Below are 20,930 nucleotides of genomic sequence, written 5' to 3' on the forward strand. Positions count from 1 at the left end.
GAGCACCGGCAGCTTGCTGCTTGAAAAAAAAAAAAAAAAAAAAGGTGGCGGGAATTTTTTTTGGCTGCAAGAGGGCAACCTTGCCCTGATTATCCCAAGCCGTACCGCACTACCTCTGGGAACAGCCGCGATGGCCAATACAAGGAGTAAAAGGACTGACCTGTTTTAATTTCACAATATGAAGTTGGCTTCGTTGATAGTATCGAGACAGCTACATGGCTTTTTCCATGAAGTTTCAATTCAATGATCTTTCTATCCTTGTAAGACGCCTCGAATAGAACCTCACCTCTTTCTTCTTAAGTAACCCTCCATGGAGGCAGCATTGGATGAGCTCCAGGCCAATGACTACTCGGTGTGATGCTCAAGCTTTAGTGGTGTTCAGTCGGGTCTTGTGTCCCCACTTTCTCCCGTCACTTCTCCGAAGCTCTCCAACTCTAGCTCCGCCTCCGCCTCCGTCTCTGAGGCAACACCCCGGCTTCACTCATTCAGTGCATAGCTCTCACGATAGTGGGGATTAATCTTTTGCTCATGCTGTAAGAATGAAAATGCTATGTTCTAGAAACGCCTCTCATATGCCGGTGACTTGCTCAGTCTCGCTCAAACGCCTATCAATGCTGATGCTTTTACTCTTCGCCGCGTGAGTCATCTTGCTTCCGCCACCTGTCGCCCCTTCGATTTTTCTCGTCAAGAAGAGCCCAAAATCTTAGAATAGGCGTCCTCGACTTCGCCGGCGAGCTCCAACAGTGAGACGATCACGATCTGGTGAGTCAGGTTCGGTAAGCGGTCTCTGTGAAGCCCGATCCACTCCAAAGGCGGCGTTGCCTCGCCCATGTCCCTGAGCTGCGGCGTTTCGATCACAGGCGGTTCCAGGGCCCGGTACTCATACTTGCTCAAGGGAACGTGAACCTCTGCAGTGATCTTGGTCTGCGACGTCCCTGCCTCGCCGTCTTTGCCCTCCTCGTTTGGCTCGGGCACACCAGTCACCTTGATGGCCGACAGGGGTAGCCGTCTGCCCCAGGTCTGCTCCAGCATCTTGTAATGGTTGGCCCACATCCCTCGGATGTAGCTGATGCGGGAATAGTTCCAGCCCACTTCCACCTTGCCCTCAAATGCCGACTTGAATATGTAGTCAATCTTCCTCGAGTCTGGTGTCTGCCAGGTCTGCATGACTGCCTCGACCTTGGGCACCTTGAGAATCGTCCCTCCTCGTGATCCCGTCGCGCTACGCACCACATCCTCCACGGTCAACTCGCTGAGACTCTTCGGGGCCTCGATATGCCTCACGCCCGCGAGGCCGATCCTTAGCTGGCCCAGCGTCAACCCGAGTGTGCTATGGATACGACGCTGGTCGATGCTTGCCGAGAACCTCGCTTGCGCATTCAGCGCCTCCATCTTGAAAACCTGGTGGTCAAAGAATGTGTTGGGAAACACGCCCAGGTTCAGAGCCTTCAGCGTCACAACCACGTCAGTGTCGAGTGAAATGGGCGACTTGGCTAGGGCCTCGTCATCAGATGCCTGGCCCATGCTCAAGACACGCTTGGTCTCGGCGGCAGTCGAGGTTCTTCTTCTCATGAACTTCTCAATCTCTTTCAGTGACGACGCAAAGTTGGCTTTCCGTTCTTGTACCAGCTTCTGGAAGGCCTGGTACAATGCGACAGTTTGCGCCGCGGACGTGGTCGTGCCAAAGACTTGAACTGCGTCACCTTCAAAGCTCGCAACAAGTCGGTCGCCTTGCCCTTCTCGGCCCCGGCGAACGTTGTACATGAGGAATTCCATAGAAGTGATGTCTGCCACCAGGAAAGCTTGATAGTCAAACGCAATCTTGACTCTGAGCTGGCTAAAGGCAAGCGAGGCCTGAATGAGCGGGGTTTCGTTCAGCGCCTCCTCACGTTTAGGCCACTGGATAACGGTTCTGAGCTTGAAGTCTTCAAGGGCAACGAATCCACTCATTCGACCAGTGCTGTCAATACCAATCCTCTCGAAGCCAAGGCATAGATTTTGTTCCCAGTCCGATGTCTTCTTGGAAGATACCCAAAAGTCCGTAATGGCAAAGACTGACTTGCCAATAGCTTGTCCAAGATCGACATTGATTTCCAGCGCTGAAATAGAGATGGTGGCTGTCCAGGGAAACGCTGCAGTCGCGGCGACCTGCTGATAACGCTGGACGAGGTGGCCTTGCGAAGTCTCGCTCACCAGCTTCGCAACAGGCGCCGTGGAGCTGTGGCGAACGTCTCGCGGAATCCAAATCTCCCTGAATAGGAGGAAATCTTGGACCTGCTTAGCATTGACTGAGATCCTCATAGGACTGACCTTGACGATAGCCGACACGCCACTCGTCCCGCTAACATGTTTGCTGTTCATCAGGGAGAGTACGATTGAGTCCACGTCAAAGTTCGCTGTCGATTCTCGCGAGTACACATGTTGCACCGAGGCCTGAAGTCTGCTGAAGGTCCCTGAAATAGCGAAGAAGTTGCCCTGGTCAGCGGAGCGCACAGTATTCATTGTGAAATAGACATCGTCAAAACTGGCCGTAGCTGCCACCCGCGCGATGGGCTGGCAGCTGAGTGAGAATTCCTGTCTGCAGATTCGCAAGCCTAGATTCAGCTTTGTGCGTCCCAGCACTGCACTAGGATCGGTTGTGAGAATGTTATCTCCTTGCGAAGACTTCTCAATCGGACTTGGTTGCACCAATGGCTCATCTGACTCGTCGTCTCTGACCACTTCTTTGATACTGGAAGTGATGTCCATGACCAGCGGAACGACTGAAGGATAAAGAATGTTGGTCGAAGCATCCAGCATGACTTCGGCGTAGACAGAAGGGTCTTCTTTGCCGTAGTCACGATACTCCATCTTGAAGGCCAAGCCAGGCGACTTCAACACGGTGCTGTTCCCAGACTCATCTGTACTGAATTGGCCGTATTTGCCGCCATGGCCTGGGGCGGATGCCCGACTGCTGTGTTCTTCCGTCGCTCGCCTTCCGGTCAAATGTACGACAGCACCAGCGAAATCGGCGTCAATGAGCAGAGATTCTGTCCTGCGGCTTCCCCAGATTGATTTTTGTCTCGTTTCATCTGGTTTAGCTGTCCCTGGCGTTGCAGATGGATTTTGTGGCTTGGACAAATCACTTGGATTCCAGTGCTGCGACGCTGTTCGCGCATTCTTGATCGACAGTTTGATCGAGTCCCGGAGGTTGGCAGCTGGAATGATGAAACCAGATGTCAAGCGGAGATCAAGGGACTTGCCGACGGCCTGGAAGGCTAGACGCCGGGTCTCCGTAGTGGCGACATAGCCGATGTTGAAGATTACCTCAGGAAGCAGAGCCGAGTTTGCAGACCTGATCTTCCGATCTTGTGAAGGTGGTGCCATCTCAACCTGCAGATTCTCGATAGTGAGCCGAGCAGAATTGCGCGTGCGAGTGGCGAGCTCGATCCTGTGTAGAGATACTACCAGGTCTTCCTGCCCAGCCACGGCAGAATCTGGACCAAGGCCACAGGACCAGATTGTTCGGATACTTCGAATCTCGAACGAATATGTTATGGACGAAAGGAAAGAGTCAATAACATCTGGTTCCTCCACCTCCTCTTGATCATTAATCGCTATGCGTGGCTTGGACTGTCTTAGCTTTCGCAGGTATTCAAGCTCTCTCGACGTGTCCAGGTCCTTGATTTTGTCGCTCATGTAGCCCGAGATATCGACCACAGTCGCAATGGTCTGGGGCGAAAGAGCAACATTGAACTCGTCACTGCGCACGTTGAAAAGTCGCCCCTCTTTGCCATCGTCTGTCAACCTCGACGTAGCTGTGATCAAAGCGCCAAACGCTAGTGAACCGCAGGTGTTCATCACTTCACTGGTCCCCTTTTGGATCTCGAGCGCGATCTGACCGAGGTTCACATGGATCTCGGGATTCTCCAGGGTTGGACCACGGTTCTCGACACGGTTCGACACAGCCAGGTGCACGCTATCTAAGCGGAAGGAGAGATATGCCAGGGGCTCTCGCGCACTCTTCAGAGGGCTGTTGCCGAAGATTCGGAGACCTGCAAAGGTCAGGTGTATGCCGTAGACCAGAGGGTTAGTAGGTGCCTGGGCTGCTTGTGGCTGAACTTGGCGATCACTGCCGAATATCTCTGAGATATGCTCCTCCATGACTCTCATTTGGTGTTGAGCATCGTTGATCGCGTTGGATATCTCTGGACGGTTCAGAGCTGAAAGTAGACTGTAGACCGCGGACGCATCAAGCTGTACGAGCTCGAGCGACGCGAAGATGTTGATCGAATGTTCAGCCTGGCCCATGCGACTGGTGACTCTGCCGTTGGTCGGTGGGATCTGCAGAAGAGAGATACTTCGGCGCGAGTTATTTGTACTGATTTCCATTTCGTGCGAGTTCTCCTTGACATCAAAGTCGAAGATGATCTCCTTGCCAACATTCGCAGCCATGGAAGCTCTTGCCACCACACCCGAAATTGTGTACTCGAGCGAGCGGAGGAGTGGTATGCTGATGGTGTATTCGTCTAGGAAAAGAGCAGCGTTGATTCTGTATATGGCCTGCGACGCCTTAATGCCGTTGTTGACTGGCTTTGCCACCGCTGGTGATGAGGGCAGCGCATGCTTGAGTGCGTAAAGCTGTGCCACCTCGTCTTTGATGAGCAAGTCGGCGACCTCCATCAAGATCAAAGGGTCTTGCTTAATAGCGAGCGTGAGTTCCCGGCTACTTGCTGTGGCTTTGACAGTATGTGTGGGTATCCGTTCCGAGGTCTGCAACTCGTGGGAAACGAACACACTCGGGCCGCGTAACTGGAACATGGACAGCACTTGTGAATGGCTCTTAATCCTAGAAGAAACGGCATCACAACTGATGATCAAGTTGGAGACCTGATCGCTGTTGGCGCCGTTCTGCAAGAGCAAGGAGATCTTGAGGTCACTGCTCATGGATCTTGCATTCAAGTTGATGGTGTCAAGTATCACTGAGCCCTGGCCGAGAGCTAGAACGATATGAAGTGCTTTAGGCGCGGTCTCTTTTGGCTTAGTAGCCTTGCCAGGCTGCATTTCAGTCGTTGCGGTGCTTGACGCCGGCTGCATCCTCTTGTAAAGCTTCAAAACATCGTCGACAAGTTCGCAGAGTTCCCAGTTCAAACCGACGGTTGCATCGCTGCAATACACATTCAGCACGGCCGTGGGAATGCTGGGGCTGGTGTTGACCGAGGCATTGCTCGCGTTACTCTGAAATCTAGCGGTCAGATCGAGGATGGTGATCTCGTTCTGTTTTGGCCCAGGGTCCAGGGCCAGTTGAGATTCCTTGACACGGAGCACCGCCATGAAAGGAGGCATATCGGTTTCCACATTTGCCATGCCTTTCAGTTTACCGAAAACATTGTTCAGAAGCAGAGATTTGGAAAGATCTTCCAAATCCCAGTTTCTCCAGCGCTGGAAGGCAGCCGTCACCTGTTGTCGAGCATCCTCCGGTGAGTTCTGCACACGCGCTCGGCAGTGCATGACGAGTTGCTCTTTCCTAGACTCACTCGCCACCGCCCAGAGTTGACGAATGCGCATTGCTAATTTCCAAGAGTCGTACGTCCGCAGATGCTTGGTTGCAGATCTGAGCACCGCCGATGGCCGTACAAGAAAGCTAGGATCCGCAATCTCCTGCCCTTGTTTGACAAGTGTGTAAGTGAGGAACTTGTTTACGCGCCCCCCTTCAGACAGAGTGCCGGACAAGGTTTTCTCCAGGTTGGAAGCGAGCACATTTGTCCGATGGATCAGTGACGCAAGATATTCGATCTTCTCAGACGCCATATGTCCTTGAACGTACCCAATCTCGGCGTCGAGATAAGTGAGATCTCGCGATCCCATTGAAACCATGATGTCCCCAAGTCGACATGTAAAGGCTGCTTGAGGGCTATCCATGTTCAACAAGCGTTCCGATGCCTTCACAATGACAGAACCGACCCTCAAGTGAAAAGATTGCCGTGACTTTCTGGACGCATGCCTATGTTCGTCGGCCCATTGTTTCTCAGTGCGTGTTGCCAAAGCGATCCCAGACAATGCCAAATCGTACTGGTCTTGCTCTTCTTCGCATGGATCAGGGGACTCTGTGTCCGAAGAGTTCAAAAAGCGGACGTTCACCTGAGGCAGTCTCAGGGTAAGATCATTCACGGTGCCCTTCGCCTTTTGCTCCTTTTGCAGAGCAAAGATGTCAGTCATCGCGTCGAGCTGAATGGCATCGAGTACATCGTCAGGCTCGTACGGTTTCAACGCCGAGATTAGATTTGCGATATGCGTCACTGAGGTCGGGTTCAGGAACCCTGTAATTCCGGGGTTCATTTCGATAATGAGACTCGAATAAGTGGCGTGCTCATCCAGACGGTCTGGATCAATGTCTTCGAGGTTGAACCCTGGGGTCGTCTTCTCCACGGATTCACCACTGTCCCTTTCGATGCTTTGCATTGTGGCTTCAGTAGTATCCGGTACAACATTCTCCAGAGGAAAATAGGGCGCGAAATAGGGACTCGAGAAAGCAACGGTATTGTGGACTGGATCACGACGCTCCATTGTCCTGGTAGTTGCGTTGTCCATCGCGAAAAGCTGTGCGCGTCCTGAGACCCCAGTTCCCAATTCAAAGCTTCTCTCTTCGTCACCTCTCCGTCCATGGATAGTGTGCTGGTCCTCGGTGTTCTCCGTACTCCGATGTTGAAACGAGCCATAGGTCTGTCTAAGGCTGCTTTTTGACGTGCTAGCAATTGAGATGAACGAGGTCTTGTGGCGGAGTGCCCTCGGTCGTTTTGCCGAGACGTTTTGGGAGGCCACTGATACACTTTCATCTCCCAAATGTGTTGAATTGATGGGTTGAGGGATAGGAGGTGCTGCTTGGGCAGGTGGGTCAATAGCAATTGGGGTCGGAGGGTCGAGTAGCTCAGGGAGAATGAGGAACGGCGTCCTGTGAGTTCGCTGGTCATGCCGTCTAACCAACTCCTGCTGTAATTTGCGTTCTTGGGAAAATTCCAGTTTTCTACCAATCATGGCCATTTGGATGCTGGTCTTGAAGAAGGCATCCGTCTGGACAGGATGTTGTGCTCGAGCTTTGTGTCTAATCGCCGATTCTGAGTTGACACATGAAAGTTGTAGGTCTGGGATAGAGACGTTAGCTCGCTTAGAGTAATGAGTCCTTGCCCAATCGTTGTAGTTGATATCGATGGCGGCTGTTGAGCACAAAAACGCAGCCTCTCCAAGATGGATCCAGAGTTGTATCGTATCCACCGAGACACGCAGGAACGTCACGTCATAGAACACGATGGACGAGTACGAGATGAGTGCATTCTCGTCGTCATCAAAGGTGAAAGCAAAAGCTCGGCCTGCTCTCGCCAAGGCACTCAGAAAATCGGCGGTGCACTCTCCAGTCACCGCGCCGACAGCAAGGTCCCAGTTGCACAAGTAGGTCGGCTCAGTGGGTGGGAGCCCGAAAACACGGTGCCCGTAAACGCGCAGTCCGTCAATGAACAGCTGCGTGCTTGAGGTCGCACTGAATGGGGTTTCCATCCCCCTCTCAGTATTTCCGAAGGACAAGCTCAAGGGGCTCACCATCAACTCAAGATCCATGTAGTAGTTCGTAAATCGTAGATCGACGGAAAGCGACGCAGCATCCCCTTGGACATGATCCTTGGCCGAGTACAAATTCGTCGGGAGCAGTATCTTGGGATCATCTGCTCTAATGCTGAGAATAACATCCAAATCGTTGGACTTTTTGTGAGGCGGTCGACTCGCCACCTCTGCTTCGGGATCGGTTTGCTTGAGCCGCAAGAATTCCTGGTACTCATCTAGAGTCCTGAAATGGACGTCATCGCCGAAGTAATTGTCTTTGATTTTCAAAAAGTATCGAACGACGAAGCCATGGAGGTTCGCTTCCGGCGATTGCCCAGTCACGTCCAAAACCAGTGTATCAGTATTTGCGGGCGATGTGGTCGCATTGTAGTGGTACTGGCCGCTCACAACAAGGTTCTCTAGATGGCCTATGTGTTTCGACGTGAGGAAAGCATGTTGAGTGTTCCAAGGAGGCACTTGAAGATCTATCTCGGCCTTCTCCGCGCGGACATCGAAAGGAATCATGTTTTTCGGGGGCCGGAACTGATCGATGGGGATGCAGGTCCGGGACTCCAGTACAGGGCTCGAGATAACAACGAAAATATTGTCGTCCGAGCTCGTTGGATCGTTGATGATGTTGGCGTCGTTGACATTGAGGAAAAGTCTGATATTCTGCAATTTGAGGTCCAGATGATATTTGAAGGGCGTAAAAACGAGGTATTCTGTTGGCGGCCCGCTTGACCAGTCGTCGACCAGGTCGATCAAGAGGAATACGTGATCCCGTAAAATGAACAGCTCGAGATCTTTACTATCGATTCCGAAATGCCACTCGCGTAGACCGTTCCATTTCAGTGGTGTCGAGAGGTCACAGGAGATATTCTGGGCCCCAGAGCGCCATAGCGGCTGCTGATTGACACTGGTCGAAATCTCCGTACTTGGAAGATCGAGGTTCAGACTGTTCGAATAGCCTTCCGCTCCAGCAACCATATCCATCGAGTATGAGATAGTCGCATTGGCCGCCACCTTGATGTCCAGCCACCCGTAAGGTCGTTGATGAGCAGCATTGGGCGCGGGATCAGACTTCTTGAACAGATTTCGTGATTTTCTCTTGTCGCGAACACGGCGGTTCTTGTTCTCCGCTTCTTGACCCTTCCATCGCCAGTTCTTTGAAACCTCTCGCGTAGGGACTCGCAGTGTGACCTCCTCACTGAGCTCAACGTACAGCTCAAACTTGGTAGGTACACGGTATGACCCAGGGAGAAGTTCCTGTGCCGGTGAGGCATCTTTACATAGCCCGGGAAAAAAGACTCGCTGCAGATCTGCCCGGTGCCGATCTGCCCATGGGCCATAATTTACCGTACCTCCCTGTACAGATAAACGAATGCCCCAAGCGGGAGGCTGGGCGCCGTTTATGTTGCAGGGCTTTGCATGCTTGGAGGAGCCGGAGGCACTGTTCTGTGCAGGAATTTTGCCAGCTGCATCCCAGTAGATGGAGAGTATAGCCCTGGGGCTTTCCACGATAGTCTTGAGGGCTGCATACTCAACAGAAGACCACCGAGTTCTTTCGTCCTGGTCGTAGTCGTCGAGATATCGGGAGAGCCCTTGCCAATGATTGGAACCCGGGACCTGGGTGGCTGCGGTTCTAGGCGCACTACTTGTGCTTGAGGACAAAGACTCGACGGAACGCCTCCAATATGGAACCAAGTTCCGAAGCTGGCCGTAGATCTTCCGCCTCTGTCTGCGAAAATACGATTTGCGAGGAGGAGGCTCGGTCTCGCGAGCTATTCGTTGCTCTCGAGCGGCACGATCAGCTTGCTCCTCCCTGAAATCCTCATTGTCTCTCATCTCAACGACGGGGTCTTCGAACTGGAGATCGAAGAGCTGACGGTAAGGATCAGGAGTGTCGGTCGCAGAAGCACTGATCTCGCCTCGAAGACCTTTTGTTTTGATAATCAAGACGCCTTTCGTATTCTCATTACCCATCACAAGCGCTGCTTTCTGACAGTCGACATGGATGGGGAAAAGCCGCAGCATCAAGGGAATATCATTAGTCTCAGCCTCAGGTCCAGAATTAGTATGATGTCGGCCATCTTGTGAGCTCAGGGTGTGCTCCCCTTCCGAGGAGAGAGACGGGCGCCGATGCTTCTCCCCGTGAGGCGTCGGGTTTGTGCCGTCGCCAAAGATGGCGCCGTTGGGTTTCTCAGCGTCATTGGAACGCCTTTTCCGAAGCTTTGCGTGCATATCAATTTCCGGGTCGGGAAGGGCGTCCAAAGGGGGGTCCTCCCTAATCATTCCCGCCAGGACCGTATCATACGCGGCGCTTCGGTTGTAGACGAACCATTCGAGGCCAGAGACAGAGACATTGATGCGGCATGGCAAACGTGCTTCCTTTCCGTTGCCTCCTACGCTCTCTCCAGGTCTCTCCTTGTCTGCGGCATTCTTGCCTGCCAATTCCACGTGCCTCACCCTCCGCAACCAATATGACCATGTGATGTGTCCGTTCTGTATGAGTATGGTCTCGTTATTCCCATGATAGCGGAAGCCCGTGAAGAATATGCGACCTCCCAGTAAAGAGATCTGCAACGCCTGTATCTCGATGTAGATGCCATAGCGGCGCTTCGTCCAGCCTCGGATGGCCCAGGATACGACCGACGAAAAGACTCTGTTGAAATAGAGAAGAAAGAAGATGGCCCTGCTGGATATCAGTGCCCGCCAGGACGAACGCCGCCCACAAAACTGTTTCGGGGACTCACAAGGCACAAGAGATCACGATGTAGACGAGGAAGAGGCTAGAAGAGAAAGGTTGGATCAGCATCGAGTTGCTCTTGAGCTCGTTGACTCGAGAGCTCGTGGATGAAAGGGGATTTCATACATTCGAAAGATCGATCCCCTTTGAAGTTCGGGTGAAGTCTCATCGCTCGCCATTTTGCTTGGGAATGTTGCCGAACATTCCAATCTCTCGAGAATGGCCCCCCGAACTGTACCACGCTCGCCTCGAATACCAATCAATCAACGTCTATGTTGGTTCCATTCTTGAAAGTAGGTACTCTGGGAATTGCGCAGTCGTTCAACGCAGCGGGTTAATGTTTCGTCGGGAACGTCGAGGATGTCGAGCGCGATTGCCTGTGTTCAATGTTCATTGCTGTCTACTTCTGGATAGAGTGTTTGTCAAGTCGCGATTCCCGAGAGCTCCATGATGCGGTAGCGAATCAGGGGCGCACAAACCCATGCGATGCCGGGGTAGCACCTGTGGGCATGAATGACGCGTGGAGAGCTATTAGTCCTCCAGCACGCATATGGGTAGCTCTTCCCGGGCCCGATACTGGGATTGTCTAGCGGAATTTCCAGAACGGGGCAGCCTAAAACACGACGTTGGCCCCCACTAAGCAAACCTGTCTCCAACTTTTGGGTGTGCATGGGGTCGTCACGTCACTCTCCTCTTCCATACCTCTTCGCCCACGACGGACGTCCCGATAGATTGTACTCGGAATGCCTTCTACTTGACCCCGACAATTCTGAAGTTTTTTTTTTGGTACCACTCTCGACATTGCTCGAGGTGATACGCCCGAAAGATGGCGGGAGGTACAGGGCAGAAGCTCACGACAGCTACGATCATAGTCGCAGGTGTCGCGTCCCTCCTTGCAACACTGATGTCTATTGTGTGAGTATTACGTGCATCCGAGCTCGGCACGCGAGTACTAATCAAATGGCGATGCAGGTCGATATGGCTTCAGACGTAAGAATTGGGCGACGTCCTAGAAACTCCAGGCCCGGCTAACCCAAGGATGTAGTAAGAACTATCGGAAGCCACTTCTGCAGAGATATGTGGTGCGGATTTTGCTCATGTATGTTCCAAGCACTTCCTGGGCAGGACCTCGCGTGCTCATTTCAGTAGGGTGCCTATCTATTCCATCGCATCATGGGCAAGCATGGTCTCGCTCAAGTTAGCTTTCTGGCTTGACCCTATCAGGGACATATACGAGGTGAAGCCCCTTGTGTCCCGGCCTTGTAAAGAGATGCTGACGGCGTAGGCCTTTACAATATACACGTTCTTCCAGCTCCTCATCAACTACCTCGGCGGCGAGAGGTCCCTCATCATCGCAACCCATGGTCGAGAACCTGTGCATCATCTGTGGCCTCTCAACTACGTCCTCCCTCCGGTTGACATCTCCGACCCATATACATTTCTCGGTGTGAAACGAGGTATTCTGCAATATGCCTGGCTCAAACCTATCTTGGCTCTGGCGGCCATCATCATGAAGGCCACAGGCGTCTACCAAGAAGGCTATATCGGATTGAACTCGGGCTATTTCTGGAGTGGCCTGGCGTACAATGCGAGCGTCACAATCAGTCTGTATTCCCTAGCACTCTTTTGGGTATGCATGCACGAAGACTTGAAACCGTTTCGGCCCGTCCCCAAGTTTCTCTGCATCAAGCTCATCATTTTCGCCTCGTATTGGCAAGGCTTTTTCCTGTCCATACTTGTCTGGCTTGGTGCCATTCCGGATAATGTTCAGGGGTATACACCAGACAACCTGGCTGCTGCTATCCAGGATGCCTTGATTTGCATAGAGATGCCAGGTTTCGCTATTGCGCACTGGTACGCTTTCTCGTGGCACGACTTTGCCGACAACCGAGTCTCTGCAGCGAGAATGCCAGTCAAGTATGCTCTCAGAGATGCATTCGGCCCACGGGACCTCATCGAGGACACCAAGGAGACCTTCACTGGCAATAAATATGGCTACCGCCTCTTTGATTCGGGCGACAAGATCATGGCGCACGAGGCTTCAAAATCCCGGCTGGCAAGAGTGCAGGCGGGTATGAGGTACGAAAGGGGAGGCAAGGGAAAGTATTGGATACCGAAACCTGATGAAATCAACGCCGAGATCAATCCATATACTCCGTTGCTTGGATCTCGAGGGGGTCCCAGCCGTGCCAATTCTCAGCAAAGTAACGGAGCACTTGAGGAGACACAACTGGACCAGGATGACGAGAATCTCTACGAAAACGCAAGAAAATTGGAGTATGGCGACTGGAATGTAAGAATACCTTCAAGCCCTCTCCATTGCTTTCCCCAGCCGCTGACCATATTAGTATCCGGTTATCCCAGCAAATGATGCATCAAGAGAACGATGGACGCCGCGCCCCAGTTCTTACCAGTCTTCCTCGCGAGCATCCGGCTCATACTTTCCTGCTTCAACTCGCATGGACGAGGGTGGACAGCGCTCGGCAGAGGGCCAAGCCGTCAAACCCTCCAAGAAAGGCAAACAGAAGGAGCGTGGGTCTACCTCGGCGGGACCACCGAGATCCCCGGGAGGAACGCTCCGGCCGGGGTTGCAAGTAGATGACAAGCCCGACCTGTCAGAGATAGACTTTGACGTCTCGAAGGGTAAGTCGCCTGAACCATCAGTGCACGAGAATGTTTCGAGCCCAGGAATGGAGGAGACTCGCCAGTGGAAGGAGCACGATGTCACGCCGGTCAATGTGTCGCCGAGATACGATGTCGATGAGGAAGAAGAGTTTCGAAACGTCTGGGGCGGGGGAGAGTCTTCAGCACGAGCCAAGCATCTTTGAGTATTTGCATTTTCATTATTTTGATACCCGCTTTGGCACATACACGCATAGGGCATCGCATCGCAACCCGGAGTTGGCGGCAGCAACAAGCCCATGTAGTTCAGTGGTCCCTAGTAGCTTGAAGACATTCATACTTGCGGTTTTAGCAAGGCGAATACATCCATAGAAAGATACCAGTCTCGAGCTTTTGTACTTTGATGTCCTAGTGATAGATGCCTACCTGGCGAATAGTATCCGTTCTGCACGTCAGATGGATCTGCATCAGTCCGTCCATAAGAAGAAGCTGTTGTCTACAATGCATTGCTAATTTCATCTCAAGGTCATCTATGAATGGTTAATCACTGGCCACAACTGCGGACCTGTCAGCAGTACTCCACTCCTAGGATTCTCTCAAATACCGAATGTCAGACATTCCACATTCATCTCAAACAATGTCCATTCTACTAAGTTGAACTACTATTGGTCTCAACCCTTTCCCTCCGTCGCGCAAATATCATTCGAGTCCCTTTGGTTTAGCAAACCACGAGCAAGGCAAGGTTTGCGCGCGTTTTATCAATCCACTTGATAGCGATGAGTGACAAGGCAGACGGCGATGACACTGGTGTCAAGCAAGTCAGCGCTTTGCATCACGCCATCTACGGCCAGCCGGGCGGCGATGCGCCCCAGGACCCGGTGGGAGTGATGGACTGGGACGTCAAGCCGTTCGAGAATCCTACCTCGGCACCATGGGATGTGCCGTTATCGAGAAGAGTGCTAAACCGCCTTCTCCTGGGGTTCATGCCTCAGGATATGGATGACAAGTGGTTCATCTACACGACATTCCCTGTAACTCCGTTGGCACAGGGGGCTGATCTCAAGCCTGACGAGAAGATGGGCGTTGTGCACATGATCCGGAGCTGGACAGGGATGAGCTGCATTGATGTGGTGTTCCAAGTCAACACCATGTTCACGGCTGGAAACAGCCTCGATGACGCCGTTGGGAGAATTACAGGACTGGTCTTCGAGAAGCCAAAGGAGGGTGATCTCAACGATGAGCTTGACTGGGTCAAGAAGACGGCTAGTGGGGTTTGCAGATATGTGCTCGGCGTCAAGCTAGCTGGGATACATGACGACGAAGAAGACGAAGAGAAATAGTCCATTGCGAATCACCCAACAACGAGACTTTTAGGTACATACAAGGTACAAGCAATAGGGCCTCGACGAACAGCCTTAAAGTGGTCATAGCCTTCAAAAAAAGACATAGTCCTGCCGTTCCTGCACAAAAGTTGCCATAAGAGGGAACACCATCGTGAGGTTGACAGCCCGGTAGATGTCCATTAGTGGTGCTACATTAGCATCGCGGCTTCTAACCCCCGGCGCAGGTAGCATTCTGCGGAGAATACACAGAGCCAAATTCCAAAGCTGTACAAGCCTAGAGTTGGCCAGATCTGTCTTCTTTGCCTACTGCTGTTGGCCTTGCTATTTCGGCAAGATTCCGTCAGAAAGTCGGGTCTCGCTTAACGACTATCCAGGATCAGCACTATCCCATTGCCAGACGATACATGGACAGCTCAAATTGTCGATGTCCATCTTGGTTGGTACCGAGTACACTGACCTCCAGATGATGAACTGGCAGGGAGAGTTGTACTTTTGGAGGCCCGAAAGGAGTATTTTGGTTGCCCTTGAGGACTATGAGCCTACTAGAACAAAGCTCATATTTGGCATCGGTTACTCTTAACCTGCAGGTGGAACGGTAGCTACGCGATGCTCGCCACCGTTTGGGTTGGATGTTGCACTACTGAATTTTGCCGGAACCGGGAGAATACGACATCACCACCAGCCTCAAGTTGGCTACTACCCTGACACATGGTCCAAATCAAGCTTCCGCGAAGGTGCAGTGAAAGGAATTGTACCCCGGGGTCATGTAGCACTGAGCATCACGGCCTGGCTGTGTCTTAGACAGCATATTATCATGTAGTCCAAAGCGCGATTGCAACAGAGAAGGATAGGGTTTCCAAGGGACACTGTCTGTCAGGGAATACGAGGCTCTTGACAGACGCGTCACGTCTGAGGGCGCCCGGTATTCAACCTTAAGACGTGATGTTAATAGTCACATCGGGCATGCATCGATATGACTTCTGAACAAAACGAGCGGCATGCAGAACGCTAAGACTAAAATGGGCCTGAGAACACTTTTTGGGCAGTCCTTGACGCCTGGAGAAGCTGACGGGATAAGACACAAGACGCATAATTTGGCATAATGTGCATGCATCTGATCCCACCCTAGTGTCTGTGTGTATCGTAGTGACTGTTGAGACGTGCAGAGCCGTCGATCATGTGTACTCAACCTGATAAGTCAAAGGTGGGACTCACAGTCTTGACGAGAGTTAAGCTTCATGGTTGGAAATTGAAGGGCGAGTAAGGTCGGAGTTCGGGGTTTGAGGTGGCTGATCGGGCCATAGACATGGTCCGGATTAATGGATCTCGGCCATCGATTACTGTCCGAGCCATAGACGAGATCAAGGCTCCTCGAGTTCGGGAAGCAATACGTCAAACTGATGCATCTCTGAGAGTTCATAACACCAGCCTAGCCAGCCATCAGCGTGCCTCCATAAAGAGTGCTGACCCTGTATCGCTCACTCGATCCAAGAAGGAGCTTTGAACGGAATTGCCAGGCTACGGTTGTCACGAATAACAGAGCTGGTACATAATATTCGAGCCGATCAATCACCCATGCATCCAAAATCAAGGGCTTGTCCACCCTCGCTTCAACTTGCCAGAAACCCCCGGAGTGTTCCGTAGGAGGGCGGAGTAGGACCGCTTTCGAGGACTGAGACCAACCTGCATTCGAAATGTTCCGCTTTGGAGCTGTTGGGTGCTCCAAAGCCAACAGTTATAAGAGGTCCCCAAACGAACAAGACGTCCGTGCCACTCCGATCGGAGAGCAAGATGAAGCTACACCATCCTCGGAACCCGGGCGGGACCCGAAGAGAGCCATGGTTGGCCGTGAATGAGACGAAGGGCCTCTGTAGGGAGCTCCTAAGTAAGGAAGAGTGGGAGCCTATCTCATGACCGGTCTCCCAACCTGGTCATGCCTCGGTCAAGCCCGTGAAAACCTTGATAATTGCTCCGCCTCGAGGAGAATCCTAGCGACAAGAAGCTGTCTCTTAACTGGCGACTAGAAGATGGACGCGGATTTGACTGGCTGGCCATCAGACCACCCAAAAGTGTCCGAGCCAGTGGATAAGACTGGTTGCGAGGCTCTGGTGGGGATTGGAAGGGCTCTGATTAATTAAAACCAGATGAGAGGAGGTGCAAACTTTGATGTGGTGGCTTGCCTCCAACCAAGTCTTCGTGGTGGTAGTGAGAAGCGACCAGGTTGGAAAGCTGCAGGCTGGGCAAGGGGCAGTACCATGGTTGAGACCCTGTCGCTTAAAACCCAAGGCCCGACGCCTCGACGAATGGCCATGGCCCAACCCTTTCAGAGCCTGGGTATTCTCTCATGGCATCTAGAGGAGGAGGGCGGCCGATGATCTGGCCCGTTTGCTCTGCCATGCCGCCGCTTGCATGTGATCATACTCGCCCCCTGAGCCCGCGAACGGCTCTCACACGTGGCCTACGCAACACTGAGGTTAGCTTTCTCGGGGAAGCTGGAGCGAAAGGAGACTTTCTCTCGGCCGATGCCCCAACCTTCCCCACCTTCTCCGCACTCGAAGGACAATCTCCGCCAGCCAAGACGTCCAGTGCTGGAGCGCTGACTAGTAATTGGAACATTGACCTACGGGCCCCGATAGTCACTTGAAGAAGAAAACTGCACAAGCTTGGGTAACGGTGTAGTAACGGTGTGGGCTTGGCCTTGGCCTAAGAAGGAACGAAGCAACGTTGTAAATTGCGGAAACGGTTGGATCAGCTACCCAGGCTGCTAGAGATGTCTTGGGATAACTTGATGGGTGATAACTACAGATCGTGAGGCCATCAAGACCCTGCAGCCGGTCTTTCAGAGTTGACTATATATATCAACTCATGATAGACTTCGACCCGCCTATGAACAAGCAGCACTCTGCCTCTACTTGTTAGCCAGGAGCGGCAACCCAATTCGGTCATGCTTCAAGGCGTATGCCAAAGTCGGGATCTTCGGCTGTCGTGACAGCATAGAGCCTACTGAATGACATTTCCGCCTCAATGGCGTTTTCTCTACATATGATGGCCACTAATCGGTACTGTTCTAGGGAACAAGAGAGATGACAGACCTCAGCTCAACTTCCGTCAAAAGCCCTGATCCATGACAATGTGGGATAGAGAGAGTCCAAGGTGCGGGATCAGTGCGGGGTGCGGGGACCGGCTGCAGCTTTGAGGCACGTCGCTGTGCCACAGGATGGCTCATCCTGTTTGGGTCAGGGAAGACGGAAATGTAGCTGGCCTTCTCGGAATGCCATAACGGATATCAATCCTACGAGCCTCAAGCTTCACGGAAATGAGCTGTTGTGCCCGGGATGGGCCAGATATGGAGACGCGTTGCTTCCTTTTAAGAGACAAGCTAGGTTCGACTTACGAGGAGAGGTTGGTCATACTATCTGTTTACTGATTTACGCATTTTAACACGTTGTTAGATAAGCCTGTCATGTTGTCCAAGTCTTTAATTGCTACGGGGTTGTGCTTCCTCCTTGCCGAGGCCATTCCTCACAACGATGTGCTGTCCCGCAGTCAATCTTCGGCCATGGATTCGTATCTGCTTTATGCCACGTCATACTCCGGCATTGTCCACACGTTGAATCTGACATTGCCGGCCCCGGGCTGCAATGGCGCCGCCAGTTTGCGGGCCGTGGCTACCACGGACCAGTGCGGCGGGAAACCGTCATGGTTGACCTTTAACCACGATAACTCGTTGATGTATTGCACCAACCAGGGGTTCGGAACTCCTAACGGCTCGCTCACTTCCTTCCAGACCAGTAAAGATGGCAGTCTGACCCCGCTGAGTCAGGTCGTCACGCCATATGGGGCCGTTCACGCGTCCATCTACGGCGATGGAGGCAAGGGCATGGTGGTCGCCCATTATTCAGGGTCCGCCATGAGCACCTACTCAATTGCCAATCCCGCCTCGCTCCAGCAACTCGAATCGTGGACATGGCAGCTCGAGAAGCCCGGCCCCAATCCCCAGAATGCTCCCCATCCTCACGAGGCGGTGGTCGATCCCACTGGGAACTTCATCTTGGTACCGGATCTGGGCGCTGACCTGATCCGCATCTTCGCCATCGACCGGACCACTCTCAAGTTGACCACTCTTACACCCCACGCTACTCCTGCGGGCAGCGGGCCGCGCCACCTTGTCTTCCATGTTACCGAGGGGAAAACTCTTGCGTATCTGGCCAGCGAGCTGGGGAACACTGTCACCGTTTTCGAAGTAATCTACCAGGCAAACAACGCTGGCCTTGTCTTGAACCAAGTCTATGTGACCAGCACGCATGGCGAAGGGAACACGGCGCCCAAGGGCGCTGCTGCAGCCGAACTTGTCTTTTCTGTGAGTTGATTAGCAATAGCTCTGAACTGGAAGTAGGGCCAAGCTCGGTACCGTTCCTTACTGACCGTTCCCTCAAAGCCCGACAACAAGTACCTGGTAGTGTCGTCTCGCCTCGAAGGCACGCTATCCATTCCCAATTTTGATCCCAAGAACGAGACAGCGATCCCGTCTGATCCCATCTTTAACTTTGAGGTTCAGCAGGAGACTGGTGCTCTTTCCTTGGTACAGACTGTCCCTGCGGGCGGCATGGTGCCGCGCCACTTTTCCATGAACAAGGCTGGGACTCTTGTTGCTGTTGGTCTGCAGCAGGATTTCCGAGTGGTTATCATGAAACGGGACGTTGCCACAGGCAGGCTTGGGGACATTGTTGCGCAAATCAAGTTGGACGGTGAAGTGACCTTCGTCATCTTTGATGAGTAACATGAATCTTCCGCAATTCGACCTCGAGAGGTACCGTGGAACCCGTTCATCTACCGTGCCACTTCTCCGTTGGACATGAGTGAGGGGGGGGGATCGTGGGGTTCGAGACACTCTCAGTTACATGTATACACAGACGCTTAAGCATGGAGGTACACCGCTGTACAAAGCAAGACGCACACTGCAATATCCAGAAGCTCCACCAAAGTTGTCCTTCTCCGCAGGCGAAGCGCCATGTGTAAGTTGTTGTCATCTTCGTGAGGTGGATCGGGGTAATATATTTGGTGGCGATTTCAACCCCAACCAGGCCATAATGAGCGATGATTTGCCACGATGAAGCTGCATGAGAGGCCTCGTGACAGGTAAGCGAAGTCAACCGACTTTCCCCTGCTAGAAACTAGCAGTTCATCACCAGTGCTTGAAAAAGGTCGTGACGCTATTGGGGAAAGAAAGGGTCGGTTTCTGGGGAGGGGAACGTAGGCTCGGTAACGACGGGGAGTAAGCCCACCTCCCCTCCGCCCGCGGATGCAACCGATTTTCAACTTCCCCGGCCGGGATGTGGAGAAGAGCCTCATGTGCGTGTAGTATTTGACCCTCAAAAGACCTCCATGGATGAGATCCATTGTAGACACTAGGAGATGCAACTTCAATCTGTGACTGTGATTGCCAGCGACCCTGCCATGTGTCACTTGACCAGGCCTGCCGCTGAAGAAGCCTGGTCTCGTCGTTAATATAGATACTGGTTATTTTTAGACGGCAGAACAGTTATGTGATGTCTCCCGCACTTCACTCTACTCGACTTGGTTTCCAGCAATGGGGCCATGGATGCCAATGGGGCAGGGTAGTAAGGGAATTACTGGAAATCCTTAATTATACCAATCTTCGAAGGAGGATCATGGAGAGACGAGAAAGAAGACATGGCCGATAACCTCGTCAGCCAAGAGCTCATAGATTGATGCAGGAGTGTGCCGCCGAGACCAGTGATGGTGGATGGATGGGACCTCCTACACGGCACGTCGTGTAACCCAAGTATCCATTGCCGTGACTATCCGTCTTCACTGACCATGTTAGTCCCACCCACGATCTGAATCGAAGAGTCTCCTTCGAGGAAGTACCCAGCTCACCAACAGGCCAAATAGGGCTCTAGTAAAGTAGAGAGTACTTTCAAAGCTGTCCGAGCTTTCAGACGGTCGACAGAGCAGGGATAGGGTACCGTGGCAGGTAGCATCAGGCGGTCTCAACCTCGGTAACATAACACTAGGTATCAGACCCGTCACGTCGAGGCAGGGCTGTGGTCTAGATCGTGAGGTGGGGAGAGTACCGGCAATCTGTTTTCATGTACGGCGAACCAGGGTTGCTTCGATCCTCATGATCCATGCTCGGACGAAATAGTCAGGGAGTGTCAACACGGCAACAATCCCTGCTGAACCTCGGGGAGTCTGTGCCGGAAGAGGGATTCGAGCCTCTTGCAAAGCGGACTTGTCTGATATGTCACAGAGCTAAATTTACCACCAGATCTCTCAAAGTCTGCGCTGAAGAGGTGGGGGAGGGCCCAGACCGTGAACACGCGAGGATAGGAATCTTCGTCTGAACTGAGTACCGTTCACCAGCCGAGCTTGAGTGCTGCACACATGCTACACGCTAACGTTCAACTACAGTTACAGGTTTGGCGAGTGGAGTGAGGGCACAGGACCTCGCAGGGTTTAAGAGAATGGGCCCATCATGATCTCTGCGCGCCTAGTGCCCTTTCTGCAATCAAATTGATTACGGAGTACCGCCAGCCAGCATGCCATAGCTATTTCTCCGTGGATCCAGGAATGCTCCCGGCTCATGGGGCTCTGCGCACTCCAAGCATCCTACGGGTCGTCTC

General features: G+C 52.7%; 4 protein-coding genes across 4 annotated transcripts; 3 read left to right on the forward strand and 1 right to left on the reverse strand.

The window, feature by feature from the left end:
* Window positions 1–684: 684 nt before the first annotated feature.
* On the reverse strand, window positions 685–10,497 carry E0L32_010740 (uncharacterized protein; the record flags this gene model as incomplete). Its single annotated transcript, XM_031133391.1, has 3 exons — window positions 685–10,264; window positions 10,326–10,361; window positions 10,412–10,497. The coding sequence occupies 3 exons, from the start codon at window positions 10,495–10,497 to the stop codon at window positions 685–687; spliced, it is 9,702 nt and encodes a 3,233-aa protein (XP_030989029.1).
* A 787-nt stretch (window positions 10,498–11,284) lies between these two features.
* On the forward strand, window positions 11,285–13,146 carry E0L32_010741 (uncharacterized protein; the record flags this gene model as incomplete). The annotated part of the gene is made up of 3 exons (XM_031133392.1): window positions 11,285–11,308; window positions 11,631–12,611; window positions 12,667–13,146. 3 exons carry the CDS (start codon window positions 11,285–11,287, stop codon window positions 13,144–13,146), a joined length of 1,485 nt encoding a protein of 494 aa, XP_030989030.1.
* Window positions 13,147–13,716: 570 nt separating this feature from the next.
* E0L32_010742 (uncharacterized protein) lies at window positions 13,717–14,280 on the forward strand (the record flags this gene model as incomplete). Its single annotated transcript, XM_031133393.1, has 1 exon — window positions 13,717–14,280. The coding sequence occupies one exon, from the start codon at window positions 13,717–13,719 to the stop codon at window positions 14,278–14,280; it is 564 nt and encodes a 187-aa protein (XP_030989031.1).
* A 3,466-nt stretch (window positions 14,281–17,746) lies between these two features.
* Window positions 17,747–19,063, forward strand: E0L32_010743 (uncharacterized protein; the record flags this gene model as incomplete). Its single annotated transcript, XM_031133394.1, has 2 exons — window positions 17,747–18,643; window positions 18,722–19,063. 2 exons carry the CDS (start codon window positions 17,747–17,749, stop codon window positions 19,061–19,063), a joined length of 1,239 nt encoding a protein of 412 aa, XP_030989032.1.
* Between the last annotated feature and the right edge of the window lie 1,867 nt (window positions 19,064–20,930).

The sequence above is a fragment of the Thyridium curvatum genome (assembly GCF_004353045.1).
Source record: "Thyridium curvatum strain D216 chromosome Unknown NODE_90_length_160628_cov_78.948000, whole genome shotgun sequence".
In the NCBI taxonomy this organism is placed as follows: domain Eukaryota; kingdom Fungi; phylum Ascomycota; class Sordariomycetes; order Thyridiales; family Thyridiaceae; genus Thyridium; species Thyridium curvatum.